This window comes from Mesoplodon bidens (assembly GCF_964165515.1).
Source record: "Mesoplodon bidens genome assembly, chromosome: 3".
Classification (NCBI taxonomy): domain Eukaryota; kingdom Metazoa; phylum Chordata; class Mammalia; order Artiodactyla; family Ziphiidae; genus Mesoplodon; species Mesoplodon bidens.
This window is the reverse complement of record NC_138178.1, coordinates 154,458,847-154,477,246: the sequence shown is the minus strand read 5'-3', so window position 1 is coordinate 154,477,246 and position 18,400 is coordinate 154,458,847. Positions and strand designations below refer to the sequence as shown.

The 18,400-nt window shown below is 39.4% G+C and overlaps 1 protein-coding gene across 14 annotated transcripts in view; it reads right to left on the bottom strand.

The window, feature by feature from the left end:
• The window catches only part of NRXN3 (neurexin 3), a gene marked incomplete at both ends in the record, with an annotated part of 1,611,783 nt that overhangs the window by 1,036,168 nt on the left and 557,215 nt on the right, over positions 1 to 18,400 (bottom strand). For 10 of the 14 annotated variants that reach the window (XM_081229994.1, XM_081230007.1, XM_081230004.1 and 7 more), the window contains 2 exons: positions 11,748 to 11,774; positions 17,887 to 18,090. In XM_081229994.1, coding sequence (XP_081086120.1) covers positions 11,748 to 11,774; positions 17,887 to 18,090 — 231 coding nt within the window. The remainder of the gene's footprint in view (positions 1 to 11,747; positions 11,775 to 17,886; positions 18,091 to 18,400) is intronic. The other 4 variants (XM_081230005.1, XM_081230006.1, XM_081229999.1 and 1 more) reach the window with 1 other exon arrangement.

The following is an 18,400-nucleotide window of genomic DNA, read 5'->3' as shown; positions in this document are numbered from 1 at the left end:
CTCATTTTAAATGTTAGCCTTCCAACATAGTAGTATTTAGTAAGGATTTCTAAAAACATATTTCTCTTTAGGACCTGGACAAATATCCTTAACATGGTAATCTATGGTATTCTAATTGGATCTGCTGAGATTTCCTTCTTTGTAAATATGGAACAATTTTCCTCTTACTAAGTAATCTGTATTCATACATGGAGATTTCTCTTGTCATCCAAAGTTTCAAGTCATTAGGCTTATAATTATTAATTCAATAAATGTGCATTAATGCCAACTATATGTCTGGCACTGGCTAGACAGTGAAGATCCAATGACGAATAGGACATTTTCCCAAACTGTGAGGAATCCAAAGATTGGCTCAGGAGGTACACATGTAAGCAAATAAAGCAACACAAATGTGACAAGACTTCTGAAAGTTGTGCACTCAGGGTGCTCTGGAACTTTAGAGATGAACAAACCTAGACATGCCTGAGGAAGGGAAGGCTTCGCATGAGTGGTGACCCCTGAGCTGTCATGAAGGATGAGAAGCAGTTGGCTCTGGAGATACAGACAGAAATGGTACACAGTGCATAAGGTAAAGTGTAGATGCAGAAACGGAGGTATAAGAGAGCTTAGGGAAGTTAGGTAACCACAATCTGTTTGCTGAGACTAGAGCACTAGGGTCTAATGGAAAGAGACAATAGACAAGGCATACCAACTAGGCATCAGGCACATGGAGGATGACTCAGCAATCAGCAGTTATGGCATTCCAGCACTACCCTCTTCTCAGTCATCCCTACGTCTGTGATAATTCCTAATTCATCCTCTATGCATCCCTAAATGCCAAGTACCTTCCGGTCACAGAATTAAGCAGTGCCTTAGAGACTAGTTATGAATAAGATATGGGACGCTAATATGCCTGTAAAGCTGAGGTGAGGAAGCCTGACTCCGGAAAGGTCAAGGTTACAGAAAGACAAGCTAAAGAAATAGGATTTATTAGTGACTAGATGCAGCGTCTTTCGTGAGGACCATTAGCCCTTGTCCTGGAGTGCTGACTGCATTCATTTGAGCATCAACATGTCAGCATCTGAGCTGGAGAGGCAGTATGTGCTGTCGGGAGGAGCGCAGCATTGGGGTCAGATATACAGAATGTGAGGCCAGGCAAAGCATTTCACATGATTAAGTCTCATTTCTAAAATGAGGATAATAACACCTTATAAGACCATGGTGAAGATTAAACAAGATCATGCAAGCAAACTGCTCATCTCAAAGCCTGGCATGCAGAAAACAATCTTGGCTATAATTTTTACTGTAAGTAGTAGCCATCTGTAAAGTCGATCACTTTATATAACAATAGCAAAGGTTTAAAATTTGTTATTGCAAATGTCCTTGTATATGGACTTAGCAGCATCCATTTTTGCTGTAACAAAGGAAGAAAAGCATTCAGGGAAAATTTGTCGAGGGGAAAGAATGGGGCTGTGTCTTCACTTAGTGTTCAATTTTCTTGCCTTTGAGATGTCAATCATGAGATTCTCATTCTACCAGGCATGTAGGGGCATGGATAAACTCAGTCATGGATAAGTACCTGGGCACTTACTTAGCCATTAGGGTAATAGAACACCTAGCTTTTCTATTTCTGATAATCAGCAAGGTTTTTTTAAATTGGTTCCTTTATCAAATAGGGAGTTTGATTGTAAATAGCAATCAGTGAATCAAACAGTTAAGTTAAACATTCCAACTACTGACAGGTATACAATATGACTTTAATTTCAACCATGAATTTCTTCTTATAAGGCAAGCCTTCTCTAGCCATCCCCTAGGCCAATGGCTTCACCATGCTGTCTTTATTCACCTTCTACTGTGTTTTCTTTTTCTTTGTGAGATCAGAAAGATATAGAATTTTTCTACAGCGATAGAACGCATTCCTCTTATGCTACTCCATTACAAATACTCATGTGTGTCCTTTCTCTTGGTCCTTGCCTACTTTGCACACATTATGTGGTTGCCATCTGCTTCTTCGGCTCCTTTCCTGTTTTCTGTCTCTGCTGCTCTCATCACCCCACTCCTGGGGGCATCCTCCTTTTGGTCAGTGGGGTAGTTCCTTCTCCTTGGAAGGAAAAGGGCTTCCTGACAGACTGTCACAGGAAAACCACTCAGAGGAAATAGACAGACCTTCTTCTCTCTACCTTGAACATTTCTAATTTTCTTACTTTTTATTTTCTTAAGAACAGAGGAATAGCCCCCTGTTTATTGTTTTAAATTTTATCCTGCCCACACTTGTGGGTAACATGAATTTCATTTCTCTGTCATCTCCTAGACTTCAGAACTAAACTTTACTCTATTCATAATGCTGTTCACCCAACAACCAAGAGTTTAGGTCACAATATCCTTCCTAATTTGGTATCTTTGCAGTCGTTTCCCACCCCCTACCCAGCATTTTTAAAAACTAATTCTGAAGAAAATTATGTCTCATAGTATCATTAAAAGACTACAACTTTGGTGACAAATAGTGTTCATTTGATTAAGAATCAGAAAATGAAACTTTTGAAGACTCATGCCTGACGCTAATCACCCTGAGACCTTATGCAATGCATGCACCTTCCACAAGCCTTGGCTTCCCCATTCGTAATATGTTAATATTTAAATATATGTCCCCGACAGGCCTACTGGGAGGATCCTGAGCTCATAACCGTTCAAAGACTTTGCTTCAGGGGATATGATCTCTATTACATTTTGTCTCTCTTTTAGAACACATGCCTTTTAACATTTTCCTATTGCAATATAATGTCAGCCATTCAGGAAGACTTAGATTACTATAACTAAGCACCATATACCTCTTGCTTTCACAAGGCTTTGGGGATGACAGCAAAATTGTTTTGTATACAAATATTATATAATCAGATTTACTCTGAAACAACTTTTTAGAAGGAAAATGTAAACATCCCCTTTAAGATTTATTTCTCTAACTTCTCATAAACATCCAGTTAGAAAGCCTTGTGATTTTAGTCACTTAATCAATAGAACAGCCAGAAAATTACTCTGTTTCTTTCAGAAGCAACATCCCCTGGTGTCTAAGTTTTCTTCCCAAAATTGATTCTAAAACTGAGGAAAACTCTGTTTGTTGAGATGCTCTGAATCAGTAGGGAGACTTGCACTTTGTGGTTAACTGTTCCAGAAATTCTATAATTTAAATTATAATCTTCTCCTAAATAATGTATGAGTGAAACCTGCTGCACTATATATACTATCTAGTGAAAAGCAACAAAAAAGAAGTATATTCACTGATGCATTTATCTTGTTATCAAACAGGAATAAAGGGTTTGGTTGGTAATGGTAACTTGCCAAATGGTTACTACACGTACTACACCTCATTGATAAAGTGATCCTTCCTAATTTTCAAAATATAAACTGTTCCTAAATATAAACTGTGCCTAACACTAATACTTAGTGAACTTGTCACCTTGTAAATCTTACTGCAGCAATTAGACAAATAAAATGGATCAGAGTATAAAAAGACATTTTCAAACTGTAGAAGAAAAAACAGAAACACCACTTATAGTCAAAATTACAGTACCTGAAACATCAGCTGTTGACGTTTTGTATGGCTCTAAGCAGGTGGTCAGATGCAGGAGGACAAGCCAAAACAGAAAAAGGAAAATAAGGAAAAAGACGTGACTAAGGAGACCCAGTGTTCAGGGCCTCAGCACTAGGAACATACATACATTGTGAAAAAAAGAAACCATTATGTTGAATGGAATACTAAAATGAACCATTGCTGAATAAAATCTATGAGAAACTCATCTGGATTTTAAAGGAACATACTTCTGAGTTTCAATTTCTCTAAGAGAAACAGAAAATGAGGGGAAAATGGGGGTGTGCCTAGTCTATGAGGATTCCTTCTGCATTTTCCTTGGAAATCCATAGTATAAATCCCTAAAACTGACATCAACACCTGGAACCCAGTTAACTCTCAGTAAATGTTCATCGAATAAGTGAACAAAGAGTGACAACATGTAATATTTACTGATACGCATTCACCTTCCTTCATGAAATTCTTCTGACTCCAGCCAAAGCCTGGCCAAATTGGATTTCATGAAAACCTTCATTTTGTCTGAAGTTCCCTGCTTTACAGAGAAAATAATATTTATTCTTTCAGATTATTAGGGATAGAAGAACAAATTCACTCCAGTTATTTTTCTTCCTTTTAGAATGACAACAAAACAAAGAGTTGTAGCTTATATTTTTCCGGCTTGTAGCTCTGTATCGATTCCTAAGAGTATTTGTAAAAATAATAAATTAAGGTAGAGAAATGGGTACAATTCATTACCTCAGTGACTTAATTATTTTTTAAGTATACACTGTGTCCAAGGTAGCTTCAGGTCATGAAAATCCTACAGTGGCCAGATATCAGCATAAAAATTTTAGGCTGTGTTGACATAAGATATCACTATTATGTATGCACATATCTCCAAACTATGTACACTAATTTAATGGAAAAGTACAGTGGCTTGAACTGTGATTGTAAACAGTTCTAGGAGTCTATATTGCCACTCTTGCCAGACAGTGCAGTTCACCATAGATCATTCCTAAATTGGCAAGGTGTTTGCTCATTTTTAGGATGTTAAGATAGAGAAATTTTACTCCTTTATTTACCAACCTTTTCTAGAATTCAGTAACTCTATCAACATTGCTTATATCTATATACTTCGTGAAGTGTGTTTATAACTTCTTTGTTTTTTCCATCTCCTTTGCTATTTCCTCTGCTTCTTCCTTTTATGAGACAAAACACTCTCCTTGGGAAGGCACTTATTTACAATATAATGCTTCAATCTCACTTCTATCTACTCTTTAATTGGGTGCTTGATCCCAATCCCTTTATCCTTTCTAAAATCCAGATGGATTACAAATGTTAAAATACCTTCCTGAGTGGACTTTTCCATACCAGGAGCCCACTGTACCTAAGAGAAGCAAACCAAAAGGTGATAGATTTGCATGTTAGAGTCCAGGGATCAGTTTCAAATCACAGAAAAAGTGGTCTTAGCTAAAGCCACTGAAAGAGACGTTCCTTCTTCTGTTTTTCTCTCTTTTAACCTGTGCTCAAGGACATTCTCAGAATTTGGGGATGAATGGTACTGTAGTTCTAGCTGCTAAATGGTCATTAATTCTCTACTTCTCTGGGCATCATGTATAAATCTGATAAGGCCTGAACCACCAGCCTTTGTGTATGTGTATGGAATATGTGTAATTTCCATTACCCAAAGGTCCACATGTGAATCTCTTAACATACTGACTTATGCTATGCTTCAACAAACTGGTTGAAACCAAAATACAAGATCTCCTAAGAAGGGGATGACTCTCTTCTCCTCTTGGTGATCTAGCCCTCCTTTCTCACAATGGTCTGAATAAACTTGATGACTTTTAAATCCCTGCCAGGAATGTGCCAAGGAAGCCAGACAGAGAGTAATGTTCTTAGCCAGAAATCTGTACCCTTGCTGCAAAAACTCTTATTTCTCTGACTCTCTTTTATTTTAGTTCCTGTTTAGATTATAAAAAATTGACATTAGAAGATATTAAAGTCACAAATATGATATCATTGAATCATATCTGTGCACTTTAAAGATAATATTTTCATTTTAGAACACTATTAAGCTTTTATTAAAATGATATCAGAGTCTCCAAGACAAAAACAGAAGAACTCATGAAACCAAAATATTTTCATTAGTTCTGGGTTCACATCAAGTATTTATCATAATGCACTGAGGGGAAAAAAAAACCCAATGCGATGTTCTCATCAACAGTATTAGTAATGCTATTGATGCAGAATCCAATGCAACTTTGACGGCCTTGAAAAGAGTTTATTATTGCCCTGAGTAATAGACTGAAGGAAGTACGATGCTCATTTTACAGGCATCTATTAAGCTACCAAGAATGGTTTTAAGAATACATAGGTATCCATTCTTGAACAAAAACAGTTCTCAGAAGATCATCTTTTCAGCTGAAATACTCTGCTAGTACTAGTCATCCTCATCATCACCAAAACCATCACCATCACCACACATTTAGCACATGTTATGTTCTAGCTTCTGTTCTTACTCAAGGACACAGATACTATAATTATGCGCATTTTACAATTGAGGAAACTGAGGGTTAAAGTAAATTGTCCACAGACACAAAACTCATTAGTGGTATAGAAAGGGTTGAACCCAGCCTATCTGGCTCCAGAGTCCTTTTGCTCTTTGTAATATTCAGTGTTTAGGAAGCATCCTATTATCACAGTCAAATCTGCCTATTATTGATACTATGAATAAACTTACATGTGAGGTATTTTATATGTCACAAGAAATATAAAACATTCCAAAGAGAAACAAAATTATGTGTTATCTTTTAAAATTCAGGTTTTGGTAAAAGTTGAAGTACACCATAATCATTCCATAAAGAAATACAAAGTCTCAGGTGTGATGTTGATAGTTGGATAAAGAATAATACATTATTGGATATAAGATTCTGCTTTGTGATTTTTTTCCATCTTCACAAAAACTCTACTAAGAGAAGTAGTATGATCAGGCTGACAGCAATGGTGATCCAAATCTTGGAACGGATACCAGAGAGGTTCTACAGTTTCCTTCGCAGAGACTTAGTAATGAAGAAGTCAGCCTTCCTGGTTGACCTGAGGTAAGTGTTTCTGAGTTAAAGGGATAAGCTAAACAAGTCAGCTCTGGGATTTCTAGATGAAGCAGGCCTAAAGATGATGTCACTTATTCTGGTACCACAGACAGGGAAGACAGAGAAAAAGAGAAGGAAACCAGAAGTCTAGTGTAATAAATTTTAATGCCTAAATTAAGCAAGAACCACCCACACCCTGTTGACTTTGCCAAAACACTGGCATTGAGTCTGCTTGGAAACCCAAAGCAGAGAAGCGAAGGCAAAAAGCAAAAAACAGGTGCGAGAGAAGGAATATTTAGTAAATACTCGTAGCTTTCAGAGGTATCATTTGGAGATATATAACATCCTTGTGATGTTATTTTCTTCCAGCTCTTATATTGCTGTGCATCTCTATGATTCAAAGATAACAGAGTCTGTGGAAAGTGGACAAGATTATAAAAGCTGTTCTCAGACACAAATGACTACATTGTGGCACTTCATTATTTTAAGGTCAGTATATTTTTGTATGTCAAAGAAGGAAAAAATTAAACTTATCACAGGTAAATTAGTAAGGCTTCAAGTTCGAAGTAACTGGGGGGGAGCTCTACATATACCTAAATAATCAGGCATATACACACAACTCACGATTTCCTCACAACTTTCATGTGATATATGCCCTACTTTCCAGAAAGATTGAGAAAATGGCCACACACAGAGGAATTAGCCTTTGAGAGAGAAAGATTGGCAAAAAGGGGGAAACTGATATTCATTAATTTGTGTTCACTGTATTCATTCATACTAGACTCATATTTAATCAATATGAGGTCACTGTATTCATTCACACAGCACACAGCTTAAAAGGGATGGGATGAAGGAGGGGCTAGGAAATCACAGGGCAGAGTCACAATCAGACAAGGTTAAAGACGACAAACCATTTTACAGACTGTCATTTGAACAAACACCCATGAGATCAACAAGACGTTCATACCTGTTTTCAGAACTGCATGCCTCTTAGGTACGGCCAGCCTCATGGAACTGGAACCATAGGAATGAGTGATTTCCTCCAGAAATTCCCAGAAAGCAGCCCTGTTTTCTTTAGCTGTGCTCCAGGTCACCCTGGAGTTCAACCCACCATGATGACTGCCAACTCTGTTGCTCTTTTGCAGTTTTAAAGTCAGTCCCAAATTGGAAATTTCCTTACTACTTATTTTGAAATATCCCTGGCAGATGAATCAAACACAGCATATCCCCGATTCAACCAAAGACTTTGATTGGCACAGTCTCTAATAAATGTTGGGTGATAATAGCCTGAGAAGTGTTTATGGTGTGGTATTCTTGCAGGATTTGGAAAGCAGGGGTAGTAAGATTTGGAAGAGTAATGATAAGTATATCATAGATATTATGGGGAAAGACAAAGTACTGGAAAAGAGAAAGTAAGAAAGGGAGAAAGGCAGAGAACCTGATTAGAAAATTGTTTCTGCTTCTTGGAAACCCTTGCCATGGAGCTGTGTCAGTTACTGACAGAAGGGCCAGCCAAGAAAGCCAAAAGGAAAAAGCCTTTTGTCTTGTGATCACTGCCCTCTATCATGTCCAGTTGTTTTCTTCCTCACACTGGAAGATGGTCCTTCTTCATGTTCTTCTTGCCATTAAAAAGACAGTCACACACACCCTTGGAAATAGCCATTTCCCTGAACGAACAATATTTTGAGGCAGATGAACAGGAAAAAAAAAACCAGATGATGTCATTCAGTATGTTACGTGACTGACTTTTCACAGAACAGGCATTCTAAAAAAGAATTAACTGGAAAAATTCATGAACTTATATCCAAACTTAAAGTTTAATTCACTATGTCCCTTCAAGAGAAAAAAGTTTTGTGTTGCAACTTGAGCAATTGCACCCTATGACAGCTACTGAAATGCCAGCTGGAGCTCAGGAGTAAGTGGAAAGTCCTTCCCTCTCACGCTCAGGCTGCAAATCAATCTTATTTCTTGTACTCTTCCAGTGAAAAACTGTGTAAGAGACAGGATCCGCACAACCCGAGATTACAGAAACAACTTGAGATTCTGTAACAGGTTGAACTATGAACTCTGATATGTATGTGAGAAGAGGGGTTTAGAAGTTCTAGTCACCTGTACCTGTTTTATCTCCTAATTTAGTTGTATAGTCTTCTCAAACTTTTCTCCCCACGTTCCAATAATGGTGGGAATGGAATAGAGAAGATACACAATAAAAATGATAGGTCTTTGAATTCTAATGTTTTTTCTTAAAACATAAGAATAAGATTTATCTATTAAATAAGATTCATGTTTATTTGCATTCTTCTGCATCATATATCACTTTGCTCTCAATTCAAGTTTTTACTCCAAATCAACAATTAACTTCAAGAAAATGTATCACATATACTTCGTGACTCTACATTACCCTGGGTACACATCTATCCACCTCAGCATTAAAGGACTTAGATTAGTTTGAAGAGCTTGTGTTTTGTTTTGTTTCTATTTAACCCTCGTGCAACTAGTGGGCACTATGTATCCTTTTTCTGACGCTTTCACCAAAACTAACTTCCTCAGTATATTAAAGATTTATCATGAGAATTCAAAATTGATTTTTCAAAATCCAATCTTGGCTTTTGACCTAAATACTGATTTAAACCAGTTATATTCTTTCTATTCTGTGATCAAAGTTGGGAACGCATCTTTGCTGTGTGCATTTCCTCTCAATGCTGCTTTTGGTGGGTCTGAATAGAAAATCTTTTATCAGGCTTAGAAAATCTGCTGGCATCTGTGTCCTGGAGAAGAATCACTGTATTCCCAGGAGAAAGAATTTGGGAACTTGTCTTATGATGACTCTCCATGGTTGATCAGATGGAATATATGGAATTAAATGTAAGATAAAGTATGGATAGAACACAAAAAGCAGGCCCTGATACCCTGATCAAACCCTTAGTTCTGTTCTGCAAATAAGTCTCTGAAGCCAGAAGGTGCCAGATTCAACTTTGGAAGACGTTTTCCACCTTCATGCTCAGCTTTCATCTTATTTCCTTCTGGAAACTAATGCAAAAGGAAAAGAAAAAGTTTTCTATAGATATGCTATATATTTTTAAGAAGCCAGACACAGATGACTATATGTTATATGATTCCATTTATACAAAATGCCCAGAAAAGGCAGGTTTATAGAGACAAAAGCAGACCAACAGCTGTCTAGGAGTATGGGTAGGAGAAGGGATTAACTGCAAAAGGACATAAGAGAAATTTGGGGAGTGTTGGAAATGTTCTAAAATGTGAATATGGTGATATTTGGACAACCCTAGAAATTTAATAAAAATCACTGAACTGTAGGCTTACAATGGATGAACTCTGTGGTATGGAAATTATATATCAATAAAGCTGCTTAAAGAAAGAGAAAATGCCAGTCTTTGGAGAAAAAGGATGTTTCAATTAGACTTGCAATGATCTAAATATCATGAGAAATTTCTGGCTAATTAGAAATATTTAAACACAGCAATATAGGACATTGCTTAAATTAACTGAAAGGGATGCCAAGACAAGCAGAAAGCACTGTACTTTAGGAAGTTGTTGTTTATATCAATTTTTTACATTTCTTTTTGTTGTTGTTGTTCATTTATATGGAACATTTGCACCCCCCCAGAAGTGGATTTGGGCTTTATTTGTTTGTCATCCTGATAATATATCTCCCAAGAAAGAAGGTTAAACCAGCTAACACCTTTAAAATTTTTAGAAGGATGGGATAAACAAGTAAATGAAATGTAAGAGGCTATCTCCTTTTCTGAGTTTGTTCCTACAGGAAGACCCTAGCAAGGAAAGAAGCAAAAAATCAGGAGATAATACTGAGAATCATGTGTGTTTCAGGAGATAATACTGAGAATCATGTGCGTTAGATGCTCAATCAATCCAATTTTGGTCCACAGGAAGACTGTATTTCCCTTTCCTCTGAGTTTAAGATGGGACCATGTCTGACAAAATATAAGCAGAAGCGATGTATGGCATTTTCAGGCAAGGCAATAAAACATATTGCATAACTATCCAAGCTCTCTCTCTCTTCCCTATGGATAGAACGGGAAGTGAAAAACTCCAAGGTTGTTGAACCCAACTCATGGAAGAATCTTAGATGCCTGAATTACTTCTTTGAAGAGAGCTGACCAGGAGAGCTGCTCAACTGACACTGGACTTTGCCCGAACAAGAAAGAAACCATTTTTGTTGAGCCATTGAAATGCTGGGATTGTCTATTGTAGCTTATCACCCTAACCAATTACCCTAGTTGCTTAATTATTATTTAGCTGCCTTCACTAATATAACACACTATAGAGCTCAAAGTATATTTCTTCCTTTCTTCCTTTTATCACCTAGTTCCACTCTTTCCCTCATGCCCATCTTTCCTCTTTCTCCTCCTACTGCCCTACTTCATGACTCCAGTTAATGTGCACTTCTGAGACAGAGGAAGAAATACGTGAGTAGCATTCAGCCTGTTCCTCCTTAAGACCCTTCTTCAAGAGGTGGAATATTTGAATGGAATAAGGTAAAAATAACAGTCTGTCATTCTTTATTCAGAAGAGCTAGAATGTATCTCAAGTCTTTGGTTAAAATGTTGCATTATTACCAAGAGCAATGCTTTGCCCACCCTCCTTAGGGGGAAAAAAAAAACACCTACAGCGATAAATGCCAAGAAAGAAATGTCAGAGTTGGCAGCCACCTTGTGGGTCATGAACTTTGCTTTCATTTTCTGAAGCTTTTGGTAGTGGAGAAGTGCATTCTGGTTGCTCTAAAGCTTTTTGTCCACCCCTGAGAGTTATTTTCCCCAAACAACAAATTACCATTTCAATTCATTTTCAAACTATGTCATTATCCAGGTACCCTTTTCCTCCTTTTCTGCATATAGAACAAATGCAAGGAAAGAAGAGAGGACCTGCCGCAATTCTGAAACCACACCCTGGGCCACACTCAGCCCAAACCATCACCCCAGCCCTTCAGCTTGTCAACCCCAGTTCCCCCCAACTCCACTGTCAAAAAATAAAATAATTCAAATAAAAAACAGCTCATAAAACAGTAAACAAAATAAAGTCAGTTTTCTTTTTTTTTCAAAGAACAAAATGAAACTTGAGGGAAAACTTACTGGAGTTACAGTTTATCCTGATACAGTCTAGATGGGGAAAAATAAATGAAAGATGAAATTGCATCCTTCAAGGTAACAGCTGCAGACATCCAAAAACAATCAGTCCACCCTTCCGGGGACAGACACACGCAAGAAATGTGGCCATTTTATATATATATATACAGTATGCACAAGTTTAAGGGTGGGTGTATATGTACAGTATATTGTTTAGTAAAGTTGGATACATATATATATACACACACACACATATATATATACACGTATGTATAGAGATATATACTGGTATACATATATATCCACAATAGACACTGAGTAGGCTTCTTTTTTTTCTTTCAAAAGTCCGATTCGCTTATATAAAGTATTTCAAAACTGGACTTTGAAATATTAATTTTGTTAAACTTGGAAAATACTGCAAAAATTTCCCCACCAAATGCAGGTTTTAGTTTGTCTGCCTCTACAACTGGTTTTTCGTAAAATTTATCTTTAAAAGTAGCATCAAGACAATTTTTGTTTTAGTATTTCAAAGATATATCACCAGTCTGACATATCGTATCATTTTAAAAAATCTGTCCATGAAGTTTCTCAGTGCAGTATTTAACCCTTTCTCTTTTTCTAAAACCAAACTCCCTCCACCCTCTCTCCTCAGGTCAGGCCCCAAATGCTATAGAAATTTATGCAGGCAGATTTGCCGTTATCCTCAGAGGTAAGGAAAGGGTTAACACCACCTGGTCATTTTCTGTCATAAAATGGCCACTTGCAAACAGCTAACCGCACAAACACCCATCCCAGATTTTAGAGAGGCGGGCTCGGGTGCTGGTTAAAAGGAGTTGTATGATGTTATCATAATTGATTGGGGTCTCTGCTATGGTTTCAAAGGCCCCCAGACCAACCCCCTCATGAAGCCCATCTCCGTCTTCCTGCCTGAATGCTCAGACTGAATCAAGCGCCCAGAGCATTTGAGGAGAAGGCGAGACAGGCACATGGGGAGGAGTTCTTGGGCACCTTTGACATCCTACCTATTTCACCCTGTGATCCTGCATCTTGAAGCAAGAAAATTCTTTTTTTTCTTAATGGGAAAGAGAGGGAATAAAGGGTGGCTAATTTTCTTGTGCTGGTCACCAGACAAGGTATTTTGTGCCAGAGATCAGAGTATCTATCCTTTTATTAATATCTGTTTGGAGTCAGGGACACACAGCATAAAAGGTCTAGAGCAGAGTCAATGGGTGTTAGTAGGGGTTGGGCAGCATGGTCAGAGAAATGTCTCAGGTTAACTGTTACCAGGCTGCCCAGTTGAACCTAAGTTTGGTTTTCAATTGTGGGAATTCCTATAAGAATTTGTTTAAAGCCGGACATTAAAAGGCAGAAGTAAAACGATACAGAAAATTACAGGAAAAAAATACAGTTAGAAACTGTGCTTTTCTTCTAGCTAAGGTTAACCCAATAGTTTTGGAGGACTTGTGGAAGATAATGCCACGATTTGAATTTCCTGAAGAAAACCATTTTAAGCAAGCGAGAAGGAAACCAGTGGCAAATGACAAGGCAGAATGAAACTACGTGAATCCAGATAGGAGCAATTTATAGCACCCAAGCATTCTGAGGAAGGGGAAAGGAAGCTTATTTGTTCCCCAGAAGAACATCTCTTGAGAAAAATCTGGGTTTGGTTTCGTGCGGTTAGGTTTGTCATGTGTCGTCAACCGCAACAGAAAAGTGGGAGCAAACAGCCCTGGAGCAACTGGTACGATCACCTGACAGAGGAGGCCATGCCCCTGGTGAGGACTGGGGAAGGGGAGGGCAGGGAGGGAGGAAGAAGTGGGGCCTCAGCTGCCGGTTCGCCTACCATCCCCCGAGGCTGGAGAAATGCCCCTCACTGGTGGATTCAAAAAGAGGGGAAGCAGAAGTATGGGCGTGCTTCAGACAAGGAAGGGGAAAGAGCCTAAAGCAACAACCCCAAGAACCTTAAACAAGAAGTGGTTTTCTGCTTTGGTGTCTGTGCCGCTGAGGATGTATTCTTAGTCAAGGACCTGGACTAGGCAGAGGTGTTGGCTTGGGCTTGTCCTTCTGGGTTCACTCAAGTGATTCCATGCACTGAATGGTGTCTTTAAAACAATGTGAGGACCTGGAGCTTTCAAGATGGCAGACAACTGGGTATGTTAAGAAGTGAAAAATTATTTTGCTACTTTACTTGAAGAATAAGTTTGAGGAGAAAAATCTACCCCAGTTCCTTGTTCACAGGCTCTGAGAGGGTGCTCTTGATAGTGATGATGTATTTTTTAATGAAAAATGAATCAGAAGAACTGACCTGGGAAGGCAATTTCCTTTAGACCTCCAGTAGCGGCCAAAGTCCTCTCTCTGCCTGAGCCTTGGCATGGTATTTGAGGGGTGTGGGTATGTGTGTGTGTGCTGTTCATTCTGTTTCAGTTTTTTCATTTCATTTTAGTAAATAAGGAGAAATTATTATTTTCTATATTGATGAGCTTCAGGTTGAGCACGGAAGACGTGAATGTTTCTAGGAGTTTTATGTCTTCAGTGATGCATACTGTAAACAGTAGTCTGCAAGTCCATGTTTCCAGAGAGAGAACATCTGGAGAACCTGAATGCAATTAACCAAGCTGCATGGCACTGCCTACAAGCCTCCACCACTGAAGAAGGGTTGCCTGCATTCTGCTGAGGATTCTTACAGGCCCATGAATGAGTCTGTACCAATACTGATTGACTTTTCTGCTGTATGGCTCAATTCAAACCAAGGACTAAGAAAAAGGTGCCTTCCGTGCATGTTTAAAAGGTGACCATCAGGAAAGCAGTTAGAAGTCATTAAGTCTGTTCCATCACAGATCCACAGTACTGATCTGTGGAGGTAACGGACAACCCATGATGACTGAGTACGTTAGAGACATGGGTAAGTCCCACCTCTGTGACCTACTTTCTTTGTTTCACATCTATCAAGCAATCATAAAGACACTATTGATTCATCTCAGAAAGTTACTGTGAGAGTAAAACAAGGTTTTCAAAATATTTAAAAATACTATAATGTTAAAAATTATTATATCTTTTAATACTAAGAGATAAAAATATGATTGGTCAATGGCCAACCTCAAAGCTTTTAAAAACGTGCTATGTGTAGCTGGACATTGCTCATGGCTGCTATTGCCACGGCTGGCTATCTCAGAAAGCAAGGCCCTTGGAAAATCCTAGTCCCCTTGATATTTAAGAGACACGTTACATCAGAAAAATACAGACATTTATATCATGACCTTGTATGTGTGAACAATTTGAAATAAATTGGAATATCATTCGTGCCTGTGCTAGAAAAGAGACACAACTTACATGGAGAGAGGGATCCTCTGAAATTAGTTTTGGGGATTGTGTACGTAAATGCGCACTCTGCTTGGAGATGTCTTCTACTATCATGAAAAAAAAGGGTAATATGAATTCATGACACAGAGAAAAAAAGCATTTATGAAGGGCTATATTCTAGGGAGGGGGGGAAGAGAACCTTCAAACAAAGCATGAGTATGAAGAGTTGTGTACACATGTACAAGGAATTTAAGTTCAGTTTTCTGTGTTAGGTTTGAAAGAAAGTAAATTCAAACCAGTCATTGTGGCGAACCATACCCTTCAGGGAAAAAAGAAGTGGCCATTGTTTCTAGAGAAGCACAGTGCTCTTTTGCCTAAGACGCCTCAACTTAGGAGAGCTACACCGATCATGTGCAGAAAGGAGCCAGGAGGCAAAAGCAGAGTCTTTTAAAAAAGCACACCTCTCGGGCTTCCCTGGTGGCGCAGTGGTTGAGAGTCCGCCTGCTGATGCAGGGAACGCGGGTTTGTGCCCTGGTCCGGGAAGATCCCACGTGCTGCGGAGCGGCTGGGCCCGTGAGCCATGGCCGCTGAGCCAGCGCGTCCGGAGCCTGTGCTCCGCAACAGGAGAGGCCGCAGCGGTGAGAGGCCCGCGGACCGCAAAAAGGAAAAAAAAAAAAAAAAGCACACCTCCCAGATTTTCGTGACAGTTTAAAATTCAAAAAATAATGCTTCTAGGAATACACCTGGGATCCATGACTGTGTGTATGTGTGAGAGAGACAGAGAGGGAGAGGACACCTGTTCATCTCTTTCTTCATCCCCTTTTATCTCCCTCCACCTCCATTTTTCCTTCTAAGATGTGAGACCTGTCATAGTTGGCCTTCTAATCTTACAAAACAACATCTAAAAAGGAAAAAAAAATGTGCATTTCCCCAGGACCCCATGGGGCTGAATATTCCTTATATCTCTGGCTCTGTCTTACTTTGAAATAGACAGTTAAAAACTGACCCTATCTTCTTTTCTGTGAGCTAATTAGGAGGGCACATTTGTTTTCGTTTTAGTTGTGGGAGGCATTATTTTTTTATTTTTATTTCTTCTGTTGTTTTTCAGAGAACTTGACAGTAGGCTACTGGTGGTGGTTTCAGGTATGCACTCTGGTTGGTTGGTTTCAGGTGGGGAGGATGGTGTAGGGAGGGGAAGGTGAGGGGGACAGGGGAATGCCAGTCCCCACAGGCTGCTCAGTACACTCCGTTCTCAAGGCTGTTTGCTATGCGGGCCGCAGGCTTTGGGCCTTTGAAGGGTTGAATACCATCTTTTGATTTACCATGGCTGATGGTGGGGAGGATTGGAAACTCAAGAACACCCACAAAGATCTAGCAAAAGAGGAAAACAAAACCCCAAAATAACCAAACACACACATACACAAACCAAAGAGAAACCAAGAGACACACTGACAACAGAAATCAAATGTGCTTGGAAAAGAAAAAGGGCATAGTGTTGTAAAAGCTGCAACTTGGGGAAAAAAAAAGAGAGACACAACTAAACAAGCCACTGCTCAAAACAGTCTTCTGTGTCCTAGAGACTTTTAGGATTGTTGTATCGTCATTTTTCAAGAGTGACCAGTTGACCTGACAGCAGATAAGCCTGGTACTGATTTCCCACCTTCCCACCAGGACATCTAGGGTTGTGTATCGTCCTGCAGCTGATACATTTGTCCGTCATGTCTTCTCCATGCCTCTGACAAGCCATTCCACTGACATCTTTATGATGGAGCTGTGTATCTACACATGTTCTACATAGCCAAACAAATCAGAGGCTTAGAAAGTTTGAGCGCAGCTGTATCACTAATCCTGTCAACACACAGGGCACTGACTTTCTACTGAGTAGAATCAGCAGAAATAGAGACCAAGAGGTCCTCACTCTCCATAGAAGACTGGTTAGAATCCAGTCAAGAAGGTCAGCAACCTGAGAGGATGTGAGGCCATAAAAGAGGGATGTCCAAAGTATCATTATAGGTAATTACAGTAGAAGAACAGGTCCTCTCTCAATAAAGCTACAAATTTGAAACTGTCATAATTTTTCAACACTAAGGAAAACTGGATATGTATTATATAAGAACAGAGTAACTGGTAACAGTGTGACCTAATAATTTTTATCAAAAGGGCTGTCTAGTAAGGGTAGGAATGTCAGGAAGGAGGAAGGGATACATATCAGGAGCCACACCATCCTTCCATGTGTCACAGACTCTGAACTTATAGAATTTTTCCCCAATGGGACAACAGAAGTAATGTGACTTGTGCTCCCCACTAGGAGAAAGTAAATATAAGGAGATACTAGTGTCATCAAGGCCACCAGAATTTCCCATGTGAACAGTCCTTGTGGAGCTTCAAACAATGCATTTCTCATCCCACTCACATGGCTTCGTTCTCTCAAACACCACCCTCCCATTTTGCTTCCAACTCATGCCCTGTCCCTGTCCTCTGCTTTGACTGTTTTGAGTGGTGACCAAGGAGTTGGACTTAATGGGAATGTGCTTGATCAAAAGATGGACCAAAGTAGCGTGTTTTACACAAAGCTAAACGATTCAAAAAACCAAGAAAGGAAACTTAGAAAACAAATCTTCTAGTAAAGAAACCACCACTGTCAGAAACCAGAAATTGACATCAAAACCTCATGCAGAAACAAGAAGGTGTTTGTTGCTGTGGGGATTTATCCTTGGCCTATTAAACAAGAGGTGAGCAGCTAAATTTCAAGAAACAAACAAAGAATTCAGTCAAACCAATGAAAATCAGAAAAGAAAGGGAAGACAAGCCCAAACAGAGTGGCAGAGGGTACTTCATACGATACCTAAGTTAACCATGAGCTTCACGCGCCCCCCATCCAGCTCCAAACGCAGGGTGTCAGCAGAGTCCCTGGAGGTAGTAGCCACCAGCAGCCCATAAGCTCGCTGGGACATGAAGCGGAAGGACACGTCCTCTGCCTCAGTGTGCATGACCATGGGCATGACGATCTTCATGTACATGCTGCCGTCGTAGCTCAGGATGGATGCCTCTGCAGAGAAGAAAGGAGGGGATGGTCAGGATGAAGGATGCCAGAGTCTGCCTCTGCTTCCAGGGTAAGCACAGTCGAAGGAGAGGGCACCAAATTAGTAGACAGGTGGCTTGTGCTTGCTAGACCTCCACTGCCACTTATAAGCTGTATGCAGACCCCTTAAACTCTGAGGCTCTATTTCCTCATTTGTAAAAGGCATCTGATGGCACTGGTCCCTGCCCTACCACGCTCACTGACTTGTCAATGGTACCACATGAAATAATGGATGTGAAGGCATTTTGCAAAAGTGAAAATGCCCTCACAAATGGCA